Source organism: Mobula hypostoma, chromosome 2 (genome assembly GCF_963921235.1).
Source record: "Mobula hypostoma chromosome 2, sMobHyp1.1, whole genome shotgun sequence".
NCBI classification, from domain to species: Eukaryota; Metazoa; Chordata; class Chondrichthyes; order Myliobatiformes; family Myliobatidae; genus Mobula; species Mobula hypostoma.
Window position 1 is genome coordinate 86,963,783 of NC_086098.1, and position 24,048 is coordinate 86,987,830.

Here is a 24,048-nt window from a genome sequence, read left to right on the forward strand (position 1 = left end):
CATTTGGCAAATGTGACGATACATTCAGTACTTTCACCAAAGTAAATTGTATGGAGGCTGTAACTACAATCCTCGTAGCATACCACTTATTATTTCTTGCCAACCCGAGAAAGACCCCCATGTTGTGAGATTCTCTCTGGTCACCCAGTTATTTATCTACACCTCTTATCTCCTATTCCATGAACCTTTAATTTGCCACAAGAATTTCTGATGTCTGTAAAATCCAGGACTAATGCTGTGGCCTAGAGCAAACAAGTCTCAGTGTTAACACATTCTTTATAATCTAGGTTATTAAAAACATAGCCAATAATCAAGTTTGAAAATTCTTAGATTTAATGTCATTGAAAATAAAATGAGACAATGAAAGTATTTACTGTCAAATTAAATGTTTATACAACATGTATAATTTATAAATAAATTCAATGCATAAATTAGAAAAAATAGAAAGCTAATAACCTGCAATCTATATGCTTCTAAAAGAGAATTATTTTCATGTAAATTACACCAAAATGATTTCTTCATATTTGGTCAAAGCTAAGCAGGATGTTTTAAGGCACACCATTAAAGACCATTTCCTAGGCTTCAGAAAGATAATGGGTCATTTAGCATAGATCCATCCCTAATAGGGACAAATGGAAAGAAGCATAGGCCCACAATAGTGTTACAGCTATCTCCCCATCCTCAGCAGGGTACAGAATAGGCACATAGTGTTAAAAATCTATCATTTCCCCATGTGAGAATAGAATAGACTGTATAGTGTTACAGCCCTCTGCAGCTGCAGTGTGGGCACAGATTGTACTTTATAGTGTTAAAAGTCCTAAATCTAGAAACAGTATGTCAGCTGAGTAGACAGAAAACATGGATCACAGATTTAACCTTGTATCTTGGTGCATCTCTGCCCAGTCTCAGTATACAGCCTTACTGCTGGATATGCAGGAAGCCAACAGGCTATTAGTCTTTAACCATACTCTTCCAGCAAAGTTCTGTATTGGGAGTACAGCCTTGGAAAATAATACCTCTTTTGATGAAAAACATACAGGTATCTACTGTGCACTTCACTTCTGTGAAACTGTCCAAGAAGGGAGCACTTAAGGTATTGATATAGACTGTGCACTGGTCATGTACAAGGCTAGTATTACTGATAGGCGACTGATCACATGATCCAATTGATTCTTAATTTTAGTGTTAGGTACTAAAGTCAACATTCTATTCACACTTAACTGAAGAATTCAAATTACAACATTCAAATAAATTAATACTTACAAAATATATTTTTCTGTAAGTTCTTGAGAACCAGAACATGAAAACATCAAGTAAAAGCTAAAATCCATCACTGGGAATTAAACAACAAAGGGGGGTTTCCTTAAAAAAAAATAAGACTTTCATTCATACATAGACCAGTTCTCGATTCTGGCTCCCTTTTCCCGAAACAACGTTTTCTTCGTTACTTTCTGTCTGGTGTCCGGGTGCTTCCAGACTATGATAATCGCACTGCAGTGGTTTAGGGTAGCTATAAGGGTAGCCATTATCATCAAAAAATCTACGGAATGTAAACTCATAGAAAGCATGTTCTGGATGCTTCCCATTCTGATACCAGCCATTAAGTGTATCATTAACATTCTCTCCATCATTATCATCACTCCACAATTTGTCAGGATCCACAGGATCAAAATTGGACGTATCTGTTGGGTGAGTTATCTTGGGAATGTATGGAGCTGACTGATGCCGGATGTCACTGGAGAAATCAATCTGCCTGAAAAATGGATGGGCTTTTATTTCATCTGTGCCATTCATTCCGAGCCTATCTTCAGGGCCTCGACAAAGCTTGATAATAAAATCAGATGCTTCAGGGCTAAGTTTAGCTTGGGGTGGGATGTGAAGTGTTGTCTGCCAGTTTATGACCTGTGATAATAAACAATAATTAAAGCCATAAGACTGGTGTAGAACCACAGGAGCCCACGAATATTGATTTCTTTAACTTCCAGTAATTTCTCTCCCCTCTCCCTTTTTCCATTCTGGGCCCCTTCTTACCCTTCTCATCTGCCCATCGCCTCACTCTGGTGCCCCCCCCCATCTTTTCTTTATCAAATTCTTTCTTTAGCCCTTTACCTTTTCCATCTATCACCCAGCTTCTGACTTCACCCCTCCCTCATCCACCTGCCATCCCATCCCCCTCACTTGTCTTCACCTATCACCTCCTAGTTTGTACTCTCCCCCTCCCCCCACACCATCTTATTCTGGCTTCTTCCCCCTTCCTTTCCAGTCCCATTGAAGAGTCTCAGCCCGAAATATCAACTCTATTCCTTTCCATAGATACCACCTGACCTGCTGAGCTCTTTCAGCATTTTGTGTGTGTTACTCTAGAATTCCAGCATCTGCAGAATCTCGTGTTCATGGGGAAAAAAAAGGCTTTTAAATAATGGCTGGTCCTTTCAGTCAATTGATTGGCCTCCCATTTTGGCATCTCTGCAGTGATAATAGGTATCCTGGAGAACAAATAACTAATTTTGTTCCATTCTGTACCTGGTTCTACTTTATTGCCATCCTTTCTCTGTTTAAATGCTGTAACTGAACTCCAAGTAGTCTAAAAGAGGTCCCATGTATTAAAAGCAGCAGCACGATGCACATTAAGTATAATACGCAATATATTTATTACCTTAATCTGCGTTTCCAATGGAGTTTGTGCCAAGAAAGGAGGTTGTCCCACCAACATTTCATAAAGAATGACACCCACACTCCACCAATCACACAACTGAGTGTAACCTGCAAGATAGAAATTAATTTCCACATCTTAATTACAGGTTAATGGAAAAATATTCTAGTATTCAATACTTGTTATTGAGGTTTTCATTACTGATCCATAAAATCCAGTTTTGTATTTCAGGTCAAGAGCACCTGTGGCAAGGTGTTCTTGACCTGAATAACAAAACCAGATTTTATGGGTCAGTAATGAAAACCTAAATAATACTATGATCTACACAAGTCATACTTGAGACCGTGATGGGTTATTTGGTGTCTAGCTATTCTTAGAGCCAAGTTATGTTCTTAGGGCTTGTACTATCCACTAGTATAACCAGGATTTGTTATTGGCCGGCCATACTATTTTGGGATGGAATTGGTTTGTCCTACACTTTGTATAGGCAACCTTCATGTTACAGCCATTTGAGCCAACTGAACTGATGTGGGTAAAAAGTAAATTTCTTTTGAAGTGTTGTTTCTTGACTTGTGGTTTGTGTTAGGGAAAATTACGATAGTCTTTTTTCTAGAAATGTAACCCTGATCCCACCCTCATAATGCAATACCTTGTATTACGCAGAGAGGCTCTTTTTTTAAATTAAACTTGCAATCTTAATCTTCAGGAGAATAAAAGAGAGTGAGCCATTCAGTTTTACAAATCTATTTGGACATTTAATTAGATTATGTTGTTCCTTTCTGCGTCTTGTGGCACATTGGGCAGCAACCTTTCCTTCCTTTATTGGCTTTGTCTGTTTTGTTTGAGGCTGCGTTGCTAGCTTGACGTTCAACCCAGCACGGATGGAAAGCGTGGAAGAGCCAGCCGGGTTCAGACCCAGGAACACTTGCCTCAAAGTCTGGTGCAGATACCACTGCACAACCAGCTGGCTAACTAGATTATGGTTGCCTACATAACTTGCATCAAATCTCCTAAAAGCTACAATTGAACCCAACTTGAATAAATTTTCCAAGTTTTCTAGCTGCCGGGTATTCTAAATAAAGACAACAAAGGTGATATTAGAATTAAAAATGTTACAGCAACCAGATGGGATTAAACACCATAAACTCCTTAGAAAAAATACTAATTAATGACCTAATAGAGCAGTTATGATTAAGAAGAGTTTAAGGGGGAGTAAAAGATTTGTAGAATTAATTCTATTAAAAGCTTATACACTAATTGTAAAATCATCCTTCAAAAATCTAACAAAACTGAGAAGAAACTTAAGTATTGAGAGAAAGAGGAAAATTGCTAACATGGAGGGATTGAAGAGAATAGGATAGATGCATTTAGAGGAGGCTAGATAAACTCAAGGGCATAAGATAGGCAAGTTAAAAAAGGGTGGGGTTGAATAAATATGGCATTTCCACAATCCTTCTGATGCTTAACATTACATCTTAAAGGACCAGCTCTAATTTTAAGTTTTAATCCTTTATTCTAGATGTCTTAGCCTTCGTACTGAGTTGTGAATAAACAAAGGTTGAAAATTCTGTAACTAGTCCATTACTTCAATTTGCAACAGGCACAGATAGAATAAATTTTTGGATTTATAGGCTGCAAGCTTTTTGCTACTTCAGGGGGATTGGAGACAAGAACAGAACAAATAGTCGTTAGAAGAACATAAGAAACTATTTTCAGAATTTCAAGTGCTTTTACATGAAACAACTTAAAACTGAAATGAAACAATTTAAAACAAAATAGAAGACTTGCTGCAAATTCTGGAAGATGTTGAAAAAGGAGAAGTTTATCCAAAATTGTATGTATTTCAGAAGAGTGAATAAAATGGAATATGGAATGATATTGTACGTAAGCAAAATTAATATTTTGTTAATTTAGCATCAACGAATTGCTTTTAAAGCAATGCATTACACAGAGCATTGTAGGTCAAATGTGAAGAAAGAATATAGTATTAATGCTAAGACTCTTGACAGTGTGGAGGATCAGCGAGATCTTGGGGTCCTTGTCCATAGGACACTCAAAGCTGCCGTGCAAGTTGAGAATGTTAAGAATGTGTATGGTGTGTTGGCATTCATCAACCATGGGATTGAGTTCAAGAGCTGTGAGGTAATGTTACAACTATGTAAGACCCTGGTCAGACCCCACTCGGAGCACTGCGTTCATTTGTGGTCACCTCACTACAGGAAGGATGTGGATACTATAGAAAGAGTGCAGAGGGAATTTACAAGGACGTTGCCTGGCTTGGAGAGTGTGCCTTATGTGAATAGGTTGAGTGAGCTTGGCTTTTTTTCCTTGGAGTGACAGAGGATGAGAGGTGACTTGATAGAGGTGTATAAGATGGAAAGGCATTGATTGTGTGGATAGCCAGAGGCTTTTTTTCCCTGGGCTGAAATGGCTAACACAAGGGGGCATAGTTTTAAAGTGCTTGGAAGTAGGTACAGAGGGGAGGTTGGGGTAAGTTTTTCACACGGAGAGTGGTGGGTATATGGAATGCACTGCCGGCGACGATGGTGGAGGCAGATACAATAGGGTCTTTTAAGAGACTCTTAGATAGGTACATAGAGCTTAGAAAAATAGGGGCTCTGTGGTAGGGTAATTCTAGGCAGTTTCTAGAGTAGGTTACATGGTCGGCATAACATTGTGGGCTGAAGGGCCGGTAATGTGCTGTACATTTCTTTGTTGTAGAGCAACATAAGAATCCATTGCGATCTGACTGAACATTTTGTCAAAATCTTGAGGTATTTTAAGAGAAGAGGGAGAAGGGTACAGCCAAGGTAAGTTTATTATCAAAGTACATATATATCACCATATACTACTGTACTGAGCTTCATTTTCTTGTGCACATTCTCAGTAAATACAAAGAAACACAATAAAATCAATGAAAAACTGTACACAATAAAGACAGATGAACCAGTGTGCAAAAGACAAACTGCGAATACAATGAGAAAAAAAATAGTAAATAAATAAGCAATAAATATTGAGAACATGAGTTGTAGAGTCCTTGAAAGTGAGTCTGGAGGTTGTGGAATCAGTTCAGTGTTGGGTTGAGTGAAGTTATCTCCTCATGTTCAAGAACCCGATGGTTGAAGTGAAATAACTGTTCCTGAACCTGGTAGTGAGGGACCTGAGACTCTTGTATCTCCTTCCTGATGGGAACAGCAAGAAGTGAGCATGACCTGGATGGTGGGGGGTCCTTGATGATGGATGCGGCTTTCCTGCGACAGGGTGGGAACTCTGCAGGTTATGGGTCAGGCAGGTAAAGGCAACAAACGGTGAAGCAATGGAAATTGGGGATGTACAGGATGCCAGAATTAAAAGAGTTTAAAGACCTGAAAAAATTGTGATGGATGTCAAATTGCTTTTTCAAAACTCAAGCCATGCTTGCTTGGGAACTAATGGAGGTCAGCAAACTCAAAAGGTAATGATGGGTCAAAAAACAAGTTATAATGTGGCCAGCAGTATCATCATTAATTCAGCAGCAGACAACATACTGGCTACAACAGTAAGGGAAAGAATCATTTCCATTTCCTGAATGGAACTGAAATGTTCTTCAAGGGAACTTATTAACTTTACCTGTACGGAGCAAGACTTCTGGTGCAATGTAATTGGGTGTGCCCACTAGGGAATGTGCCAAGCAGCGCTGATGTTGCCGAGCAGCTCTTCGCTCTAGTGGTTTTAGTCTCTCTGCACACTTACAGCTCTTGGGATCACCCCATTCACTACTGAAATCCATGCTGTCTTGCCGAGGATGGTCACCTGGGTGCATTAAGAAAACCCATTAACAATCAGAAGATTTATGAAGACAGTAACAGATGATTTATCTGAACAAATTCAGGTACTAGAAACATAAAGCTTCTGCAGATGTTGGAAATCTTGACTACATACACAAAATGCTGGCGGAACTCAGCAAGTCAGGTAAGCCAAGAAGGGGAATATACAATTGATGTTTCATCAGGACTGGAAATGAAGGGGAAGAAGCCAGAACAAGGTAGGGGGAGGAGTAGAAGCTAGCTTGTGACACCAGGTGAAGGGTTTTGAAGTAAGAACTCAAAGATGATAAGAAGAGGTAAAGGGCTGAAGAAAAAGGAACCTGGTAGGAGAGGACAGTGACTATGGAAGCAAGGGAAGGAGAAGGGGCATCAGATGAGATGGTGAGAAGGGGTGAGAGGGGAATGGAAAAAGAAGAGTGAGGGGGAAACTACTGGAAGTTAGGGAAATCGATGTTTATGCCACCAGGTTGGAAGCTACCCAGACAGAATATGAGGTATTGCTCCTCTGACCTCAGTGTGGCCTCATCATGGCAGTAGAGGAGGCCAATCCAACATTTACAGGGAGGTGGCTCATCTAAGACATTCAACCATGGGGCAAGTGGGAACTGTTGAAGTAACTTGATTACTAAGCACCCATCTTTGATCTGGAAACAGAGCTCTTCACAATTAACAATGAGCACACAATCATCTTCTCCTGGCTCTGATGACTGAAAATGTGCTGTAGCTGAAGCACAGAGGACAAGTTCATCAAAGGCTGAACCCCTGCAATTGTTGACTGCATTTCAAGTTCATCTGTACAAAGCTTTCCCAGAGAAATCTATAGAGGACAGCAAAAGATTTCTGGAGATGCAGAAAGAGTAAGTGTTCTCTGACTAATCCCACAAAAGACTGAAGATGTTCCAATATGTTGAGCTATGTCCCCTATCAAAAAACAGGAATCAAATGGAACAAAAATGTTTAGTCGTCCCTGAGGCTTGATAATTTTTGTCATAACCAGTAAGCAGGCAAGTATGAGACAGAAGACCATAAACAGAAAAGGTGATATAGTGCCAGTGACCAATGGCGACATCCTGCAATCAGCTCACAAACTACTAGGAGCTCTTATTCTGTTGAATATACCACTCCTCCAGAACTGCGATCCATTGCAGCTTGTAATTTCCATGTTAAAGAGACGATCTGGCGCTTTTGTGGTCTCCTGGGGGATTTGGCGAAATTGAGAGTGGAATGTGCAGGGGTGGCCATCGATTCCTAATAGCAGAACGCAAACCAATTGTCGGCTCCATCATTCCTCACCGATTAAAGTGCTATGCAAGATTAAAATTGCTGAGGACGAGAGCGGAAAATGACTGGATGTTTGATTGGCCTCCCTCTCACCGCTGGTGGCAGAAGTTGCAGGAGTCTTGGGTCCCACACTGCAAGCTTCAATCGCCTCAGCATTGGTGTCTGTGGACTCATTTTCGGGGGACTCTGTGGTTTGATGTTTAATGTCTTCAGTGCTGAACGCATTCCATGGCGTTGGGTGTTAGATGGTCTTTCTGGTGTGGGGTCTTTCTTTAAGCGGGTTCTATGATGTTTCTTTGTTTCGTTGCTGCCAGCACGAAGACCGCTCTCAGGGTTGTACATTCTATACATACTTTGATAATAAATGGACTTTGAAACTTTGACATAGTAGCAGAAATAGGCCATTCAATACTTTTGTGCCCATCCATTCTATTACACCACACCTGAAGGTGAATTCTATACTTTAGAAAACACTGAACTTCCTGTGAAGTTTTTCACTCTAGTACAACACATTTTGCTGTCCAACATGTCAGTCCATGGCCTACACTTGTCCCATAAGGCCACTCTTGTGTGGATAGTCTCCAACCTGATGGCATGAATATCAATTTCTCCAGCTGGTAAAAACATTTTCCCCTCCACCTCCCCTCTCCTATTCCCTGTTCTGGCTTCTTACCTCTTCTCACCTGTCTATCACCTTCTCCTGGTGCCTCTCCTCCTTCTCTTTCTCCTAGGGTCCATCTCCTCTCATGAGATTCCCTCATCTCTAGCCCTTTACCTTTCCCGTCTATCTAGCTTCACCTACCACCTTCCAGCTAGCCTTCTTCCCCACCCTCCACTTTTTATTCTGGTGTCTTCCCCCTGCCTTTCCAGACCTGAATAAAAGTCTTGGGCCGATAGGTCGACTGCTTGCTTACTCATTTCCATAAATGCTGCCTGACCTGCTGAGTTCTTCCAGCATTTTGCATGTGTTGCTTTGAATTACCAGCATCTGCAAAATTTCTTGTGTTTGCATTTTACTGTGGCTGCTTTAAAGTTGGAACAGATAATGTATTTACAACCTCATTTATATGATGGACACCTGGATTTCACTCATTGCTCTTCAGACATCTGACAGCAAGAACATGATTTTTGTCTGCTTGCAGACTTAATAACTCATAGCAGAGAGAAAAAACTGGAAAGAAAGGACTAACTTTCCAGATTGCAGCCAATGTTAGCCAGAAGTCACATAATATAACAAAAGTAGTCAATGTCAAATCAAAGGCCTCATTCCGTATTATTTTCTCTGCTCACCGTTCTTTTTCTAGTCCAATCCAAACAGTGATTGTATTCAATTCTGAACAGATATTCAAACCACACCTTTGTTAAGACTGCCTCCCTCTCTTTGCCAGAGACCTTTGTGCCTAATTCTAATCAACTCTAGAACATATGTTCATATACATACACACACAAACAAAAATTCTACTTAATATAATCCATTTGCATGCATAACACTAGTTAAACATCATACCTCTAGTACAGCACATTGATAAGATTTTATGCTGTCCAATATGAAACCTCATTTGGAAACTTGTTGATCGATTTCCATATGACCTTAGATATAGGAGCATAATTAGGCCATCCAGCCCATCGAGTCTGCTCTGCCATTCTAACATGGCTGATTTATTATCCTTCTTTAGCTCCTGATTCTCATCATAATCTTTGATGCCCTGATTAATCAAGAAGTTATTAACCCCCACTTTAAATATATTCAGTGACTTGGCCTCCACAGCTGTTTTGTGGCACTGAATTCCACAGATTTGCCACCCTCTGGCTAAAGAAACTCCTCCTCATCTATGTTCAAAGGGGACATCCTTGTATTCTGAAGCTGTGCCCTCTGGTCCACTATAAACATCCCCATTCCAACTAAGCCTTTCAGTACTTGATAAGTTTCCACAAGATCGCCCCTCATTCTTTTAAACTCCAGTCAGTCCCAAGTCTTTATAAGTCACAATGGGCGTGCTGTTGACTAACTTAAAATGTAATGTGACCATCAAGGTAAAACCATACCATGTTTCCCTGTTGGGGCTGCTTAAAAGGAACCCATCAGGCTAGCTTTGCACAAACCAAAGCTGAAACAGCAAGAAAGCAGCTTGCCTCCTCAGCTCTGTTTAATGATTCTTTGAATAGCAAAAGAACACATGAAGATAACCATTTAGAAGCGGTGCTCTAGATCATGGACAGGTCAGAAGGTGTATGACTCCACAGGGTCTTATATTCAGAAGTATATTGCACAAGTTGACCACTGCATGGAACTGCACAGTAGCATACACACAATGACCTTGAAGACACAGCACAGAATAAAACATCCTGAACAGGAAAAGTGCTCTTCTCTCGCTCAATATGAACTTGTTTCCAACAGTAGCTGAAACATGCAGTTGTGATGTATTTGTAGGGAAGCCTGTTCTGATGTTGCTCTGACTGAGGTTCTTCTGCTTTGGTTGGTTGTTCTGATTAAGATGGAGAGGTAGGAAGAGCCACATTTGCAGCATAATTTCAGCAAAAATGATTTGAACTAAGAGATCTGATAGATTTTCTAGACAGTATCTTTTTCCCAGGGTTGAAATGTTTGATATCAGAGGGCATGTATTAAGATGATAGGGGTTAAGTTTAAAGGAGATGTGAGGGAGGGGCAAGTTTTATTAAAAACACAGAGTGGTGGGTACCTGGAATAGGCTGCCTGGGGTGGTGGTGGATACATTAGGGACTTTCAAGAGACATTTAGATAGGCACATGAATTTTAGTTGTCTGTTTGATTACTATTTTAACTGTTTCAGCACAACGTAGTGGCTAAAGTGCCTGTTTCATGTTCTAACTTGTTCCTGACAAATAAAAGTCTCCTTTTGGAACCTGATAAACCTCTGCATTAAATAACAAGGATTTTGCAATTAGCTCCATAGGTACACTGTACAACTAAAGGTTCCATACCACAGCAGCCTTACACTTCAGTCTCTGCACAACTTCACAGCAGCAGAGGAGGAGAAGACGAGCAGTGGCAGATAGAGAGGTAAAATGAAGAGAGAAATTACCCCTCATGTTCCTGCCTGCCACGATGAGGCTCAAATGCTTCTCATTATTTTGTGCCCCTATATCATGTACACCTTCCAGCCCTCTCTGCTTCAAAGGAAACAAACCCAGCCTAACCAGTGTCTCTCCATAACGGAACAGTCCATGCCAAGCAATATTCTGGTCTGCCTTCTCTGCACTCTCTACAGTGCAATCACTTCTTTCCCATTGTAGGTGACCAGATTTACACGGCACGGTAGCACAGTGGTCAGTGTAGCACCATTATAGCACCAGTGACCTGGGTTCAATTCCCGCTGCTGGAGCTTGTATGCTCCCCCCTTGACCACACAGGTTTCCTCTGGGTGCTCTGGTTTCTTCACACTTTCCAAAGATGTACAGGTTAGGAGGTTAATTGTCAACTGAGTACAACTAGGCAGTGCTGGCCCATTGGGCCAGAATGGCCTGTTACTTTGCTGTATCCCACAATTTAAAATAACGCACAATATTCTAAGTGAAAGAGTAGAGAAGAGTGAAAGGCATGGATTAAGAAAGAAGATAAACTTGAAAGTGGAGGAACTGGGGCACATGATCAAAGGCAAAAGAGGAGGGGAGAAAGCAGAAATTACAAATAGAAAGCATTTCTAAAATCATTCCTATGAAACTTCCAGTAACATTATAAACTCTATGTATATTCGAGAAGTGCCGAGAAAGATTCTGGTACTAGTTCAGGCATAAGTGCCACCAAAGCACTGCCCATTATTTCAATTTCACAGGCATTACCCATTATCATCATATTCTGGGGCGTAACTGCTTGATTCACCAATCACACTGTACAGAGGTGTGGAGCAAGTTACTTGCAATTGACCGAACAGAGATATCCACTGCTAACAACAGACTGAGGGAGAGTTCCCATTGATTATCATGGACTGACCATGATTACCACTAATTACAATGAACTGAAGCATTACTCTTCAATTATAATGGACAGGCAGTCTTACCCCACACCCAAAAACACAATGCTCAGAATGATCCAGTCTTGTGAACTCAGAGGTTTTAAAATATAATTTAAGTTGAAGTGACTTTATGTGCTTCAAAAATAACGAGCAACTGTGAAATCAGTGAAGAGAAGACAAATGGAAAATGTGAGTAGTTTTAAGCCCCTTATCCAAGGAATGATGCACAGGCAAAGGAGGGAGTCCAAAGGAGATTCACATGAATGATTCTGGGGATTAAAGGGTTAACATATGAGGAGTATTTGATGTCTCAGGCCCTGTACTTATTGGAGTTTAGGAAAACAGTGAGGAAGGCTGGGGGAGATCTCGTTGAAACCCACAGAGAGTGGATGTGGAGAGGATGTTTCCTATAGTGGGGGAGTCTAGGACCGAGTGCACTGCCTCAGATCCAAGGATGCCCCTTTAGAATAGAGATGAGGAGGAATCTCTTTAGTCAGAGGGTGGAGTATCTGTGCAATTCATTGCCATTGATAGGATGGCGGTGCAGACTCGATGGGCCGAATAGCCTACTTCGGCTCCTGTGTCTTACTATCTAAAGTGAACTGACAGGACTGAGAAAGCAGTACCAAGTGAACCTCACAATACAAGGAAGCAATCTGTTTGCCCAGTAAGAATGCAGCAGGCTTTTTCCAGAGGTTGGTTGAGACTAGAACTAAAGATCATAGGTTAAGGGTGAATGATGAAATATTTAAGGGAAACCTGAGGGTTACCTCTTTGCTCAGAGGGTGGTGAGAGTGTGAAATGCGCTTCCAGCGGATGTGGGCTTGATTTCAATACTTGACAGAAACTTTGATAAGTATATGATTGGGAGGGGTATGGAGAGTTAAGGTCCAAGTGCAGGTCCATGGGACGAGGCAGAATAATATTTCAGCATGAACTAGGTGGACTGAATGGCCTGGTTTGTGCTGCAGTAAGCCAGTGCAAGCTCTTTGTAACAGCAATCATAAACAAAAGATTGGCTGATGTGATCAGCACAGACACCCTGATCCGCAGAACTTGTTCCTGCGAAGTACTGTTTGTTCTGTGTTGCATGCATGACTCTGAGGTTGGTATGGGAAAACTACGTTTTGATTATACCTGACACTGGCACCAGTACTGGGAGAAAACATGCTGTTCCACTGGAATGGGCATCATTGAAATGAGGCTGTGACCAAAGTCCAAAAAAAATTGCACAAATTGGACTATAGCTATGGTCTCAAACTAAAAAAAACTGGAAGGGTTTTGACGCCGGCGGGGGGGGGGGGGGGCGGGGGTGAATTTAGAAAGTTGCAAAGGCAGTAAAATGGATAGTCACAGCCAGAGCCTTTCCAGAAGAGATTAACATTTAAAAGACATTTGGACAGGTACATGGATAGAGGGATAAGAAACAAATGTAGAAAAATGAGACTAGCATTGGATGGTATGTAATAAGTTGGGCTGAAGGGCCTGTTTCCATCCATGCTGTATTACTCTATGTCTCTTAGAGACTGCAGTTTTTCCACAGCCCTGGATCATTTATTTATAGATACATTGTGGAACAGGCCCTTCCAGCCCAAGGAGCCACGCTAGTCAGCAACTGTATAACACTAGGCTGACCACAGGACAAGTTACAATGACCAATTAACCCACCAACAGCACGTCTTTGGCATGTGGGAGGAAACCCACGTGGTTACGGTTACTGTAAGTACAAGCTCCTTATAGACAGTGCTACATTCCAGCGTCCTGAGCTGCAATAGTGTCCACCCTAGCCACTACGCTACTGTGGAGCCCCACCTTCGCCTTCAAATACTAGATGCAAGAATAAAACTTACATTCTTGGTGCACAAAGGGAAAAAGATGACTCAATCTGACATCAATTCCTTTTAAGGACCTGAGATAAATTTAACCTTCTGTAATCCCCCTTCTATTGCCTTCCACAGGTGAAGGGATCGTGTTTCTTCAACAGGCTTCCCATATTAACAAATCCCAGACTATAAACAATGTTTTTTTTCCAGTTGCACATCAGATTGAACAGAGCAACAATTATTTTCTCCTAATTACAGAATTCCCTATACATCAGTAAACATCACTTACCACTTTGATAATACTTGGAATCGTGGGTCCATCGGAAACCCGTGCAGAGCCCAAAGTCAGTGAGTTTAATGTGGCCATCTCGGTCAATCAGGATGTTGTCTGGTTTAATATCCCTGTGAATGAAGCCCATTTTGTGAACACTTTCTACCGCACAAGTCAGTTCAGCAATGTAGAACTGTGCTAGAGGTTCTGGAAAGATGCCCATTCTTATAAGGAGACTCATCATATCTCCTCCTGGAATGTAGTCCATTACAAAGTAAAGGTTGTCTCGGTCTTGGAATGAATAATAGAGGCGAACCACCCACTCGTTGTCAGCTTCCGCCAAGATATCCCGCTCGGCTTTTACATGAGCAACTTGGTTACGCAGCAACACATCCTTCTTCCTCAGCGTCTTCATGGCATACAATGCATTGGTATCTACTTTCCGGGCTAGACAGACTTCTCCAAATGCACCTATACCCAGGGTCTTGATCTTCACAAACATGGACTTATCCATCTTTGCCCTTTTTAAGCGAATGTAATTGGACTCTTTCTGGCACAACATCTTGCGCATCTGGTCTTGGGCATCTTTTGATAATCCAACCTACAAGTAAGTAAAGCAAAGACAGACTAATTTATTTTTTAAAAAATTGAAGACTTCTGGTTAAAATCTCTGATTGCACAGAATATTCCAAGAACAGAAAACAGTAATTTAAAAAGCTGTAGATCTGAAATAAACACCAAAATGCTGTAAATATCCAGTAGGTTAGGTATTTGTGAAAAGAGAAAGCGTTAACTTTCCAGGTCTGAGGTCCTGTGCCAGGTTCTTCCAGTATTAAAAGCAGTCAGCATCTCTCAATTTATGAATTGCTGGGGGAGGGGGGGAGGGTGGGAACCAACCGACCTGAAGAGATGGAGGAAGCGGCGGTTGGCTCACAAATAGAGAAAGCTTGGAGACAGTGCAAGAGGGAGGATAGATAGGTGATAGAGAAGGGATACACTCAGACTGCTGGTTTGAGATGCGTCTACTTTAATGCATCATGAACAAAGCGGATGAGCTTAGAGCGTGCATCAGTACTTGGAGCTATGATGTTATGGGCATTACAGAGACTTGTATGGCTCAGGGGCAGGAATAGTTACTTCGAGTGCCAGGCTTCAGATGTTTCATAAAGGACAGGGAAAGAGGCAAAAGAGGTGGGGGCGTGGCACTGCTGATCAGAGATAGTGTCACGGCTACAGAAAAGGAGGAAGTTGTGGAGGGATTGTCTACTGAGTCCCTGTGGGTGGTAGTTAGAAACAAGAAGGGGTCAATAACTCTACAGGGTGCTTTTTATAGACCACCCAAAAGTAACAGGGGCATCAAGGAGCAGATAGGGAGACAGATTCTGGAAAGGTGTAATAATAACAGGTTTGTCGTGGTGGGACATTTTAATTTCCTAAATATCGACTGGCATCTCCCTAGAGCAAGGGGTTTAAATGGGGTGGAGTTTGTTAGGTGTTCAGGAAGGTTTTCTGACACAATATGTAGATAAGCCTACACGAGGAGAGGTTGTTCTTGATCTGGTATTGGGAAATGAACTTGGTCAGGTGTCAGATCTCTCAGTGGGAGAGCATTTTGGAGATAGTGATCACAAATCTATCTCCTTTACCATAGCTTTGGTGAGGGATAGGAACAGACAAGTTAGGAAAGCATTTAATTGGAGTAAGGGGAAATATGAAGCTATCAGGCAAGAACTTGGAAGCAGAAATTGGGAAGAGATGTTCACAGGGAAATGTACGGCAGAAATGTGGTAAATGTTCAGGGGATATTTGAGTGGCATTCTGCATAGGTATGTTCCAATGAGACAGGGAAAGGATGGTAGGGTACAGGAACTATGGTGTACAAAGGCTGTTGAAAATCTAGTCAAGAAGAAAAGAAGAGCTTACGAAAGGTTCAAAAACTGGGTAATTATAGAGATCTAGAAGATTATAAGGCTAGCAGGAAGGAGCTAGAATGAAATTAGGAGCAAGAAGGGGCCATGAGAAGGCCTTGGCGAGCAGGATTAAAGAAAACCCCAATGCATTCTACAAGTATGTGAAAAGAAAGAGAATAAGACATGAGAGAATAGGCCCAATCAAGTGTGACAGTGGAAAAGTGTTTATGGAACTCGAGGAGATAGCAGAGGTACTTAATGAATACTTTACTTCAGTATTCACTATGGAAAAGGATCTTGGCGATTGTAGAAATGACTTACAGCGGATTGAAAAGCTTGAGCATATAGATATTAAGAAAGAGGATGTGCCGGAGCTTTTGGAAAGCATCAAGTTGAATAAGTCTATGGGACTGGACAAGATATACCCTAGGCTACTGTGGGAAGCGAGGGAGGAGATTGCTGAGCCTCTGGCAATGATTTTTGCATCATCAATGGGGACAGGAGGTTCCGGAGGATTGGAGGGTTGCAGATGTTGTTCCCTTATTCAAGAATGGGAGTAGAGATAGTCCAGGAAATTACAGACCAGTGAGTCTTACTTTAGAGGTTGGTAAGCTGATGGAAGAGATCTTGAGAGGCAGGATTTATGAACATTTGGAGAGGCATAATATGGTTAGGAATAGTCAGCATGGCTTTGGCAAAGGCAGGTTGTGCCTTACGAGCCTGATTGAATTTTTTGAGGATGTGACTAAACACATCGATGAAGGTACAGCAGTCGATATAGTGTATGTGGATCTCAGAAAGGCATTTGATAAGGTACCTCATGCAGGGCTTATTGAGAAAGTAAGGAGCAATGGGATCCATGGGGGCCTTACTTTGTGGATCCAGAATTGGCTTGCCCGCAGAGGGCAAAGAGTGGTTGTAGACGGGTCATGTTCTGCATGGAGGTCGGTGACCAGTGGTGCGCCTCAGGGATCTGTTCTGGGACCCCTTCTCTTCATGATTTTTATAAATGTCCTGGATGAGGAAGTGGAGGGATGGGTTAGTAAATTTGCTGATGACACAAAGGTTGGTGGTGTTGTGGATAGTATGGCGGACTGTTGGAGGTTACAGTGGGACATTGATAGGATGCAAAACTGGGCTAAGAAGTGTCACATGAAGTTCAACCCAGATAAGTGTGAGGTGGTTCATTTTGGTAGGTCAAATATGATGGCAGAATATAGTATTAATGGTAAGACTGTTGGCAGTGTGGAGGATCAGAGGGATCCTGGGGTCCGAGTCCATAAGACACTCAAAGCTGCTGCGTAGGTTGACTCCGTGGTTAAGAAGGCATATGATGCATTGGCCTTCATCAACCGTGGGATTGAGTTTAAGAGCCGAGAGGTAATGTTACAGCAAGATAGGACCCTAGTCAGACCCACTTGGGAGTACTGTGCTCAGTTCTGGTCACCTCACTACAGGAAGGATGTGGAAACTAGAGAAAGGGTGCAGAGGAGATTTACAAGGACGAAGGGTCTCGGCCTGAAACGTCGACTGCACCTCTTCCTACAGATGCTGCTTGGCCTGCTGCGTTCACCAGCAACTTTGATGTGTGTTGTTTACAAGGATATTCCCTGGATTGGGGAGCATGCCTTATGAGAATAGGTTGAGTAAACTTGGCCTTTTCACCTTGGAGCAAAGGAGGTTGAGAGGTGACCTGATAAAGGTGTATAAGATGATGAGAGGCTGAAATGACTAATACGAGAGGGCACAGTTTTAAGGTGTTTGGAAGGAGGTACAGAGATGTCAGGGGTAAGTTTTTTTTTAAACACAGAGAGTGGTGAGTGCATGGAATAGGCTCCCAGCGATGGTGGTGGAGGTGGATATGATAGGGTCTTTTAAGAAACTCCTGGATAGGTAATTGGAGCTTAGAAAAATAGATGGCTATGGGTAACCCTAGGTAATTTCTAAAGTAAGTACATGTTTGGCACAGTGTTGTGGGCCGAAGGGCCTGTATTGTACCGTAGGTTTTCTATGTTTCTAAATCATGGAAATTGTAATTGCCTTAGGACATTGTCATCAACTGAGAAAAATACTGTTTATTTAAGTACAGATTTCCAATTAGTTTTTCAGTCATTTGAGTTTAATTTGTCTGGTAATAAAAGGTAAATTGTCAATCTGCATCTTCCACCCAATAGAAAAAATATCATAGCACATGGGACAAGGGAGAACCCAGTAACAGTATATGCCCGCTAAAACAGTTACAACTATTACTAAGAAAAACTTATTTTTATGAGGTTTGACAGGTTAGCTGCAAAATTTGCTTCTTGTTGCTGATGTGACAGAACCAGGAGTCACTGTGCCATCAAAAGGGATCACCAAGTCAGGAATGTGATGAGCAGAGGTGTACTAACCTTTGCAGTTTCATATCCAAGAGGATTGTGGAAACTCAATAACTGGTCATTCAAAAAAGAGGTTCATAGAATTTTAGACCTTAAGGACATCAAGGGATATTGGTGCAAGAAATTGGCACTAAGATTAAAAAAAAATCAATCATTGCCTTATTGAATGGTGGAGCAGGCGGAGAGCCAAACAATCCTATTATTATGCTCTTCACTAATTCCCTAGAGCGTAGGAGAAGAGTGGAGATTTAACAGAGGTATATAAAATTATGAAGGATTTCGATAGGGTAAATGCAGGCAGGCTATTTCCACTAAGGCTGTGAGAGACTAAAACTAAAGGTCATGGGTTGCAGGTGAAAGGTGAAAAGTTTAAGGGAACATGAGAGAGAACTTCTTCACTCAGAGGATGGTGCAAGTGTGGAATGAGCTGCCAGTGGAAATGGTGGATGCAGGTTCGATTTCAACATTTAAGTGAAGTTTGAACAAGTATATGGATGGGGGTGGTATGAAAGGCAAAAGACACCTTTACGAGAATGAAGAGTATACTGACCAATATTAAACTAGGCATGACAACCCGCCTCAGAGTACTGAAACGTTTATCCAGTTATGTTATATGGCTCAGAATGTTGGACAATATCTAGTAACATGAGGAAACGAATTGAAGCAGTGGAGATGTGGTTTTTGAGGAGGATGCAAAGAATATCATGGACAAAACGAATATCTAACAAGGATGTCATGAATAGAGCAAGCAGAAAAAGAGAAATAACATGAGATCATGAAAAGACAACCTAACTTCATTGGACATGTGATGAGGAAAGAAGAGTTAGAATGCACGGTAATTATGGGAAAGATTGAAGGGAAGAAAGCAAGTGGAAGGCAAAGACAAATGATGATGAAGACAGCAGCCAGAGAACTGGAAATGAATGCCAATGAATTGATCCACTTGACCCGAAACAGGAGTGTGTGGGCCATGGCAGTCAAAGCTCAAACTGGGCATGGCACCTGATGATGATGATGATGGAGGGCCATGTCCAGGTGCAAATCGATGACACTAGGCTGGTTAATAGTTCAGCATGGACTAGATGGGCTGAAGGGTCTATTCCTGTGCTGTAGTGCCAATGACTCTCTATCAATGAATCTTGCATGCTTATGCGGGGTGGGGGGGGGGGAGAAGAATGTCTATTGGCCTTTGTTCCTCGATCCTTTCCCTACAAGTTTGTCTTTTTTCAAATATATTGTTGTGAAGTTATCAAGGAACTTACTTCCACCATCCTTTCAGGCAGTGAATAGAATTTTCCAGTATTCATTAGCTTCCAATTAATTTGTTCACTTTCTTTAAATGTACAAATCATATCAATGACTTTTGTGGAAGCAGGCATAACTGAAGTAGTTTTCACACATAATTTTAGAAAGCATCATCAAGTCAGGCAGCATTTGTGGAAAGGGAAAGTGCTGATGCTAAAAGTCAAAGGCATTCTGTCATAACTGGAGGAGACAAAACATTTAATTCTAAGTTGCAGAGAAGGTGAGGGAGATCACAGACATTCTTTTCCTCTTACACCCAATCTCCACATACTCTGCCACTAAAATCTCCCGTTTAACAATTTTCCAGTTCTACAAAGGGGCTTCAGCCTAAAATGCTAACTGTTTCTCTTTCCAAAGATGCTACCTGATTGCTGAATGCTTCAAGCATTTTTTTGGTTCTTTTTCAGAAATTTCAAGATATACCAAACACCACCTCAAAGTAAATCTACAGTACTGCAGAGAATGTGACACGTTGTAATTGAATGAAGTTTACTGAGAAATAAATAAAAAAACACAACACCAAGGAAAAACTCCTCTTTTCATCTACAAACAGTGCCTGGGAACTTATAGACCAAATCAATTTAATCACTCATCAGAAAAAGTGGTACTGAAACAAAAGCAGAATCTGTGCTCAGATTTCTGCTGTGGAACATCAATTTATAAATGTTTGACTCAAGAGGCAGAAGTTTTACCATGAAGTATAGGCTGACATATTGGCCCACATAATAGGGGAAACTCAGAATTCCTAATTTTAATTTTTACATACATCTGGTATCTCACTAGTTCTTCGGTCCTGGGACTGTTTGGCTTTTACTGGCCAATGTTTACAATACTGCCTTATAGAAACCAGACCAAAAAAAAGGAATAAACAGAGCTACTTGATTATCCACCTTGATGGCTTCTAGCGAATGGGTGGCATGCAAGTGAAGGAAGTTTTATGCTGATAAAGTACTTAAGAGGAAAATGAGCATCACTTACCCTTGACATTTCATTCTCTAGTTGCTTTTTGCGATGTAGCCTTTGCTGATGAGATTTGAGCACATTCTCCACATGCTGCTCCATGAAGAATTTAAATGCCTGCGAGGAGTAAATCTGAATTCGTGACTCTCTGCGCTCCTCATCCTTTTTGTTTTTCCTCACTGGGACAGGTGACGTTGTAATCTGTTTCTTCTCCTTCTCCAAAACATCAAGGCGTTCCCCAGACTCAACGACCTTCTCAGACTCATCCTCTTCTGTGCTTTGAGAAAATAATGAAGATGGTTTAGCTGACTGCTCATCTTTGCTGGCTTTAGCTATGGAATCATAAGGTGGTACAGACTGGTTCTGTTGTAGTAAGTGCTTGGGATATGGCGGAGGTGGAGGCTGGTAACTTGGAGCCTCGATCAACGTAGGTGCCTCAGGAACAGGAGGAGCCTGCTGCATCCAGGGAGGGTGAGTGGGGGCAAGTGCAGTCTGCAGTTCGGGTTTCTGTACGCGGATACTTTTCACAGGCTGTAGAATGGGAGCAGGTGTGATGGCAGTAACAGTGGTAGCAGATGGTTGTGAGTTGGAATGAGGCTGCCGGCTGGATAGAAGGTGATTATTGAATGAATTGGATCTTACAGGTGCATTCAAATTTTGGGGAGGGTGCCAGTTAGGCACTTCTGGAGTGCATGCCACCGCCTGGGGTTGTGTTGGAGGAGGCTGTGGCCAAGACGATGCAATCCCACTCACACTGATGTTATAAAGATCCAGGTTCTGGCTGTTTCTGTTCGGCACCATGACAGACTGCGAAACATTCCCATTCAGGTTGCTGCTGTAGGTGGAAGCAGCGGCTCCTCCTGCTTGCATTTGTAAGGCACTGGGGCTTTGCCGACTAGCCTGAGGGTGAGGGTACGGAGGTGGTTGACGGCTCACGGGATTCCCACCCATGACATTTTGATGAGGCACAAAGTGTCCACCCATGGATCCATCTGCCTGTGCTGATCCATTCTGATGCGCTGTTCTGCCTGCTGGGTAGTTGTATTTAGTACTGGTAGTGTTTTGCATAATTATAGGTTGTCTGCCAAGTGGAATGGGACTTATACCACGCTGGCCTTGTGGTGGTGGGTTCATCATAGATGCAGCACCGAGGTTGGACGGTGGGAACCCGTCCTGCCAGGTCCCTTGTGGCACAGGAGATATCCGCGTGATCATGTACTCCATGTTTCCAGAGAAGCGCTTTGGTTGCTGGCTCCCCTCCCATGAGGCTGGGGGAGGAGTGGTGCCACGTGGGGGAGGGGTCTGCCCTCTCGGGGGAGGTGGCGGTGGGGTTACACTTCTCACTGGAAGTTGAGGGGGTGCATTTGCTCTCTGAGAGTTCACTGCTCCCAAAGACCCCTGTCCATTCCCAGGATGACTCTGTGTGTATGCAGTCATTCCAGAACTTGAAGACAATGGCCGACCTATTTCTAACTGGGAAATAGGGCTTTCTGCACGATATCCCATGCCTTCCATCAACGATGGGCCGTGTCGTTGTGCAACCAATGATTCTTTAGAACCCTTCCAACTTGGTCTCCGATTTACTGTGTTGGATCCTGTTTAAGAAGATGACAGAAAATATAACATAATGGAAATGCAAAGTAACTCCGTAATTTGAATACAGCAATTATTATTACTCAATGTAATTGAGAAGACAGAAAATATTGGGATTCAACAACCAGGATAAATAGCACTATTTTATGTTGGATAATTGCTCCCGGTGTTTACTTCCAATTGTCAAGAGGGTATAGAACCTCAAATCAGAATAGAATACAGGAAGGGAGAAGTGCAGGACTCCATTGCTGTGGTATTAAAGAAGATCTGATTGAGGAGTTTCAGGTGCCAAAATGAAGGACTCATTGTCATAAACTCTGGAATATTTCCCGAGTCACAAACAAATTAACACAGGGATAAGATGGCGATGAACATGTGTCTGAAGTTGAGTTGTGGGAAAAAGGAGATCCATTTCATGGAATATTGCCATTAGCACTAGGAGAGGAAGAAGCTGATTTATATCCCTCACAAAAACCAGAAAAAAAAGTGTATTTACTCCAAAACTGGAAATGGATATGGGCAAAGCTTGTATTGTGAGCATGTGTCTACTTTGAAAAGACCCATTTACCATGAATATCTCATGTGAGCTCAGCCAACATCTTCACATAGGTATCTAACAGGTACAGGTGTGCGCCGCTTAACGTCCCTCTGGACAACGTCCGATTGCATATACGTCCGTAGTCCCGATCAGAGAACGTGACGTAGCGGACGTAACCAATCTTGTGTATTGCACATCTCTTTGAGTGTAGTAGCATTATCTCTCTGTTTAATTTTCTTTCAAAAATATTACCATAAAGTGCATCATGGCTTCCAAACGCAGTAAAACCACTCCTAGTGATAGCAGCAGCAAGAGGCAAAGGAAAAGTATTGATTTGGAAGTAAAACAAAAGGTTATTAAACAAAATGAGGGTGGAAAACCAGTGAATGCTATTGCTCCAGATTTAGGCATGTTGCACTCAACAATCACGATAACCCTGAAAACAAAGAAAAATTTCTGGAAGCTGTTAAAAGATCGGCTTCACTGAAAACTACAAGGGTCACGAAAATGCGAGAGGGACCTACATCGGATATGGAGAAATTGCTAATAACATGGATTGAGGACCAAACACAAAGAGAATCCCTCTCAGCACGTTGACGATCACTGCTAAGGCACGGAGCTTGCTCGAAATGCTTAAAGAAAAGGCAGGACCAGACTACTATATCGATAAATTCTGTGTAATATAGGCTAAGGAAGTGTTTACATAAAAGTTTAAAAAATGAGAAAAATTAAAAAGTTTAAAACGAAATAAAAAATTATAATGTATGTATTATAGTGTACAGTATACAGTTTTAGTGCAAGTTCTTGGCTATTTAGTCATTGCAGGTACACTACAGTATTCCATATAGGTTTGCTAAGTATATAATATGGTGTTCGCACAACGTCCAATTTCATAGAACGTATCGTGGACGTTAAGCGACTCATACCTGTATATTAACATAGATCACTGTATTCCTTTCTCATTCTTTGAAAGGAACTCAATGAACAATATTTCTAATTAATGGAGCCCAAGTGTAGGATAAGAAAGAATCTATATTCGTTTGCCTTTGATGTCATACAGAAACAGGCCTTTGGCCACTAGTCCATGGCAACCATCAACCGCCCACTTACATAAATCCCAAATGGTTGTTCTGCCCACATTCTCATCAACTACCATCCAGATTCCACTATTCATCTACACATTAGGAGGCAATTGTTTAGCAACCTGCAAGTGTTTGGGACGTGAGGGAGACTACAACACACACATGTGCAAGCTACACACAGACACATTTAAGGGCAGGATTCAAGCACAGTAGCATCCCAAGTATGTTAAACGACTACAATATGCAAATAGCTACCACATCAGCATTTTGTAGCACTGATGCCAAATGTACATTGATCAGCTGACAAAACAGTCAAAGCCACAATGATATATACAAATGTACTTAGCCAAACAAAGGCAACATTCCTACAGGAGTCTGCTAGATTAAAGGCTAAAATGTTACTAAAAAAACAAATTTCAGGCAATACATTAAATATTCCAACAAACAAAAGTC

At 41.7% G+C, this 24,048-nt stretch overlaps 1 protein-coding gene across 2 annotated transcripts in view; it reads right to left on the bottom strand.

Moving 5' to 3' along the window:
• Positions 1-316: 316 nt before the first annotated feature.
• Positions 317-24,048, bottom strand: part of LOC134342047 (serine/threonine-protein kinase LATS1-like) — a 34,210-nt gene continuing 10,478 nt past the window's right edge. For both annotated transcript variants that reach the window (XM_063039989.1, XM_063039991.1), the window contains exons 4-8: positions 20,401-21,977; positions 13,848-14,430; positions 6,263-6,445; positions 2,657-2,763; positions 317-1,902 (exon numbers count right to left, since the gene is read on the bottom strand). In XM_063039989.1, coding sequence (XP_062896059.1) covers positions 1,387-1,902; positions 2,657-2,763; positions 6,263-6,445; positions 13,848-14,430; positions 20,401-21,977 — 2,966 coding nt within the window. In that variant the 3' untranslated portion in view covers positions 317-1,386. The remainder of the gene's footprint in view (positions 1,903-2,656; positions 2,764-6,262; positions 6,446-13,847; positions 14,431-20,400; positions 21,978-24,048) is intronic.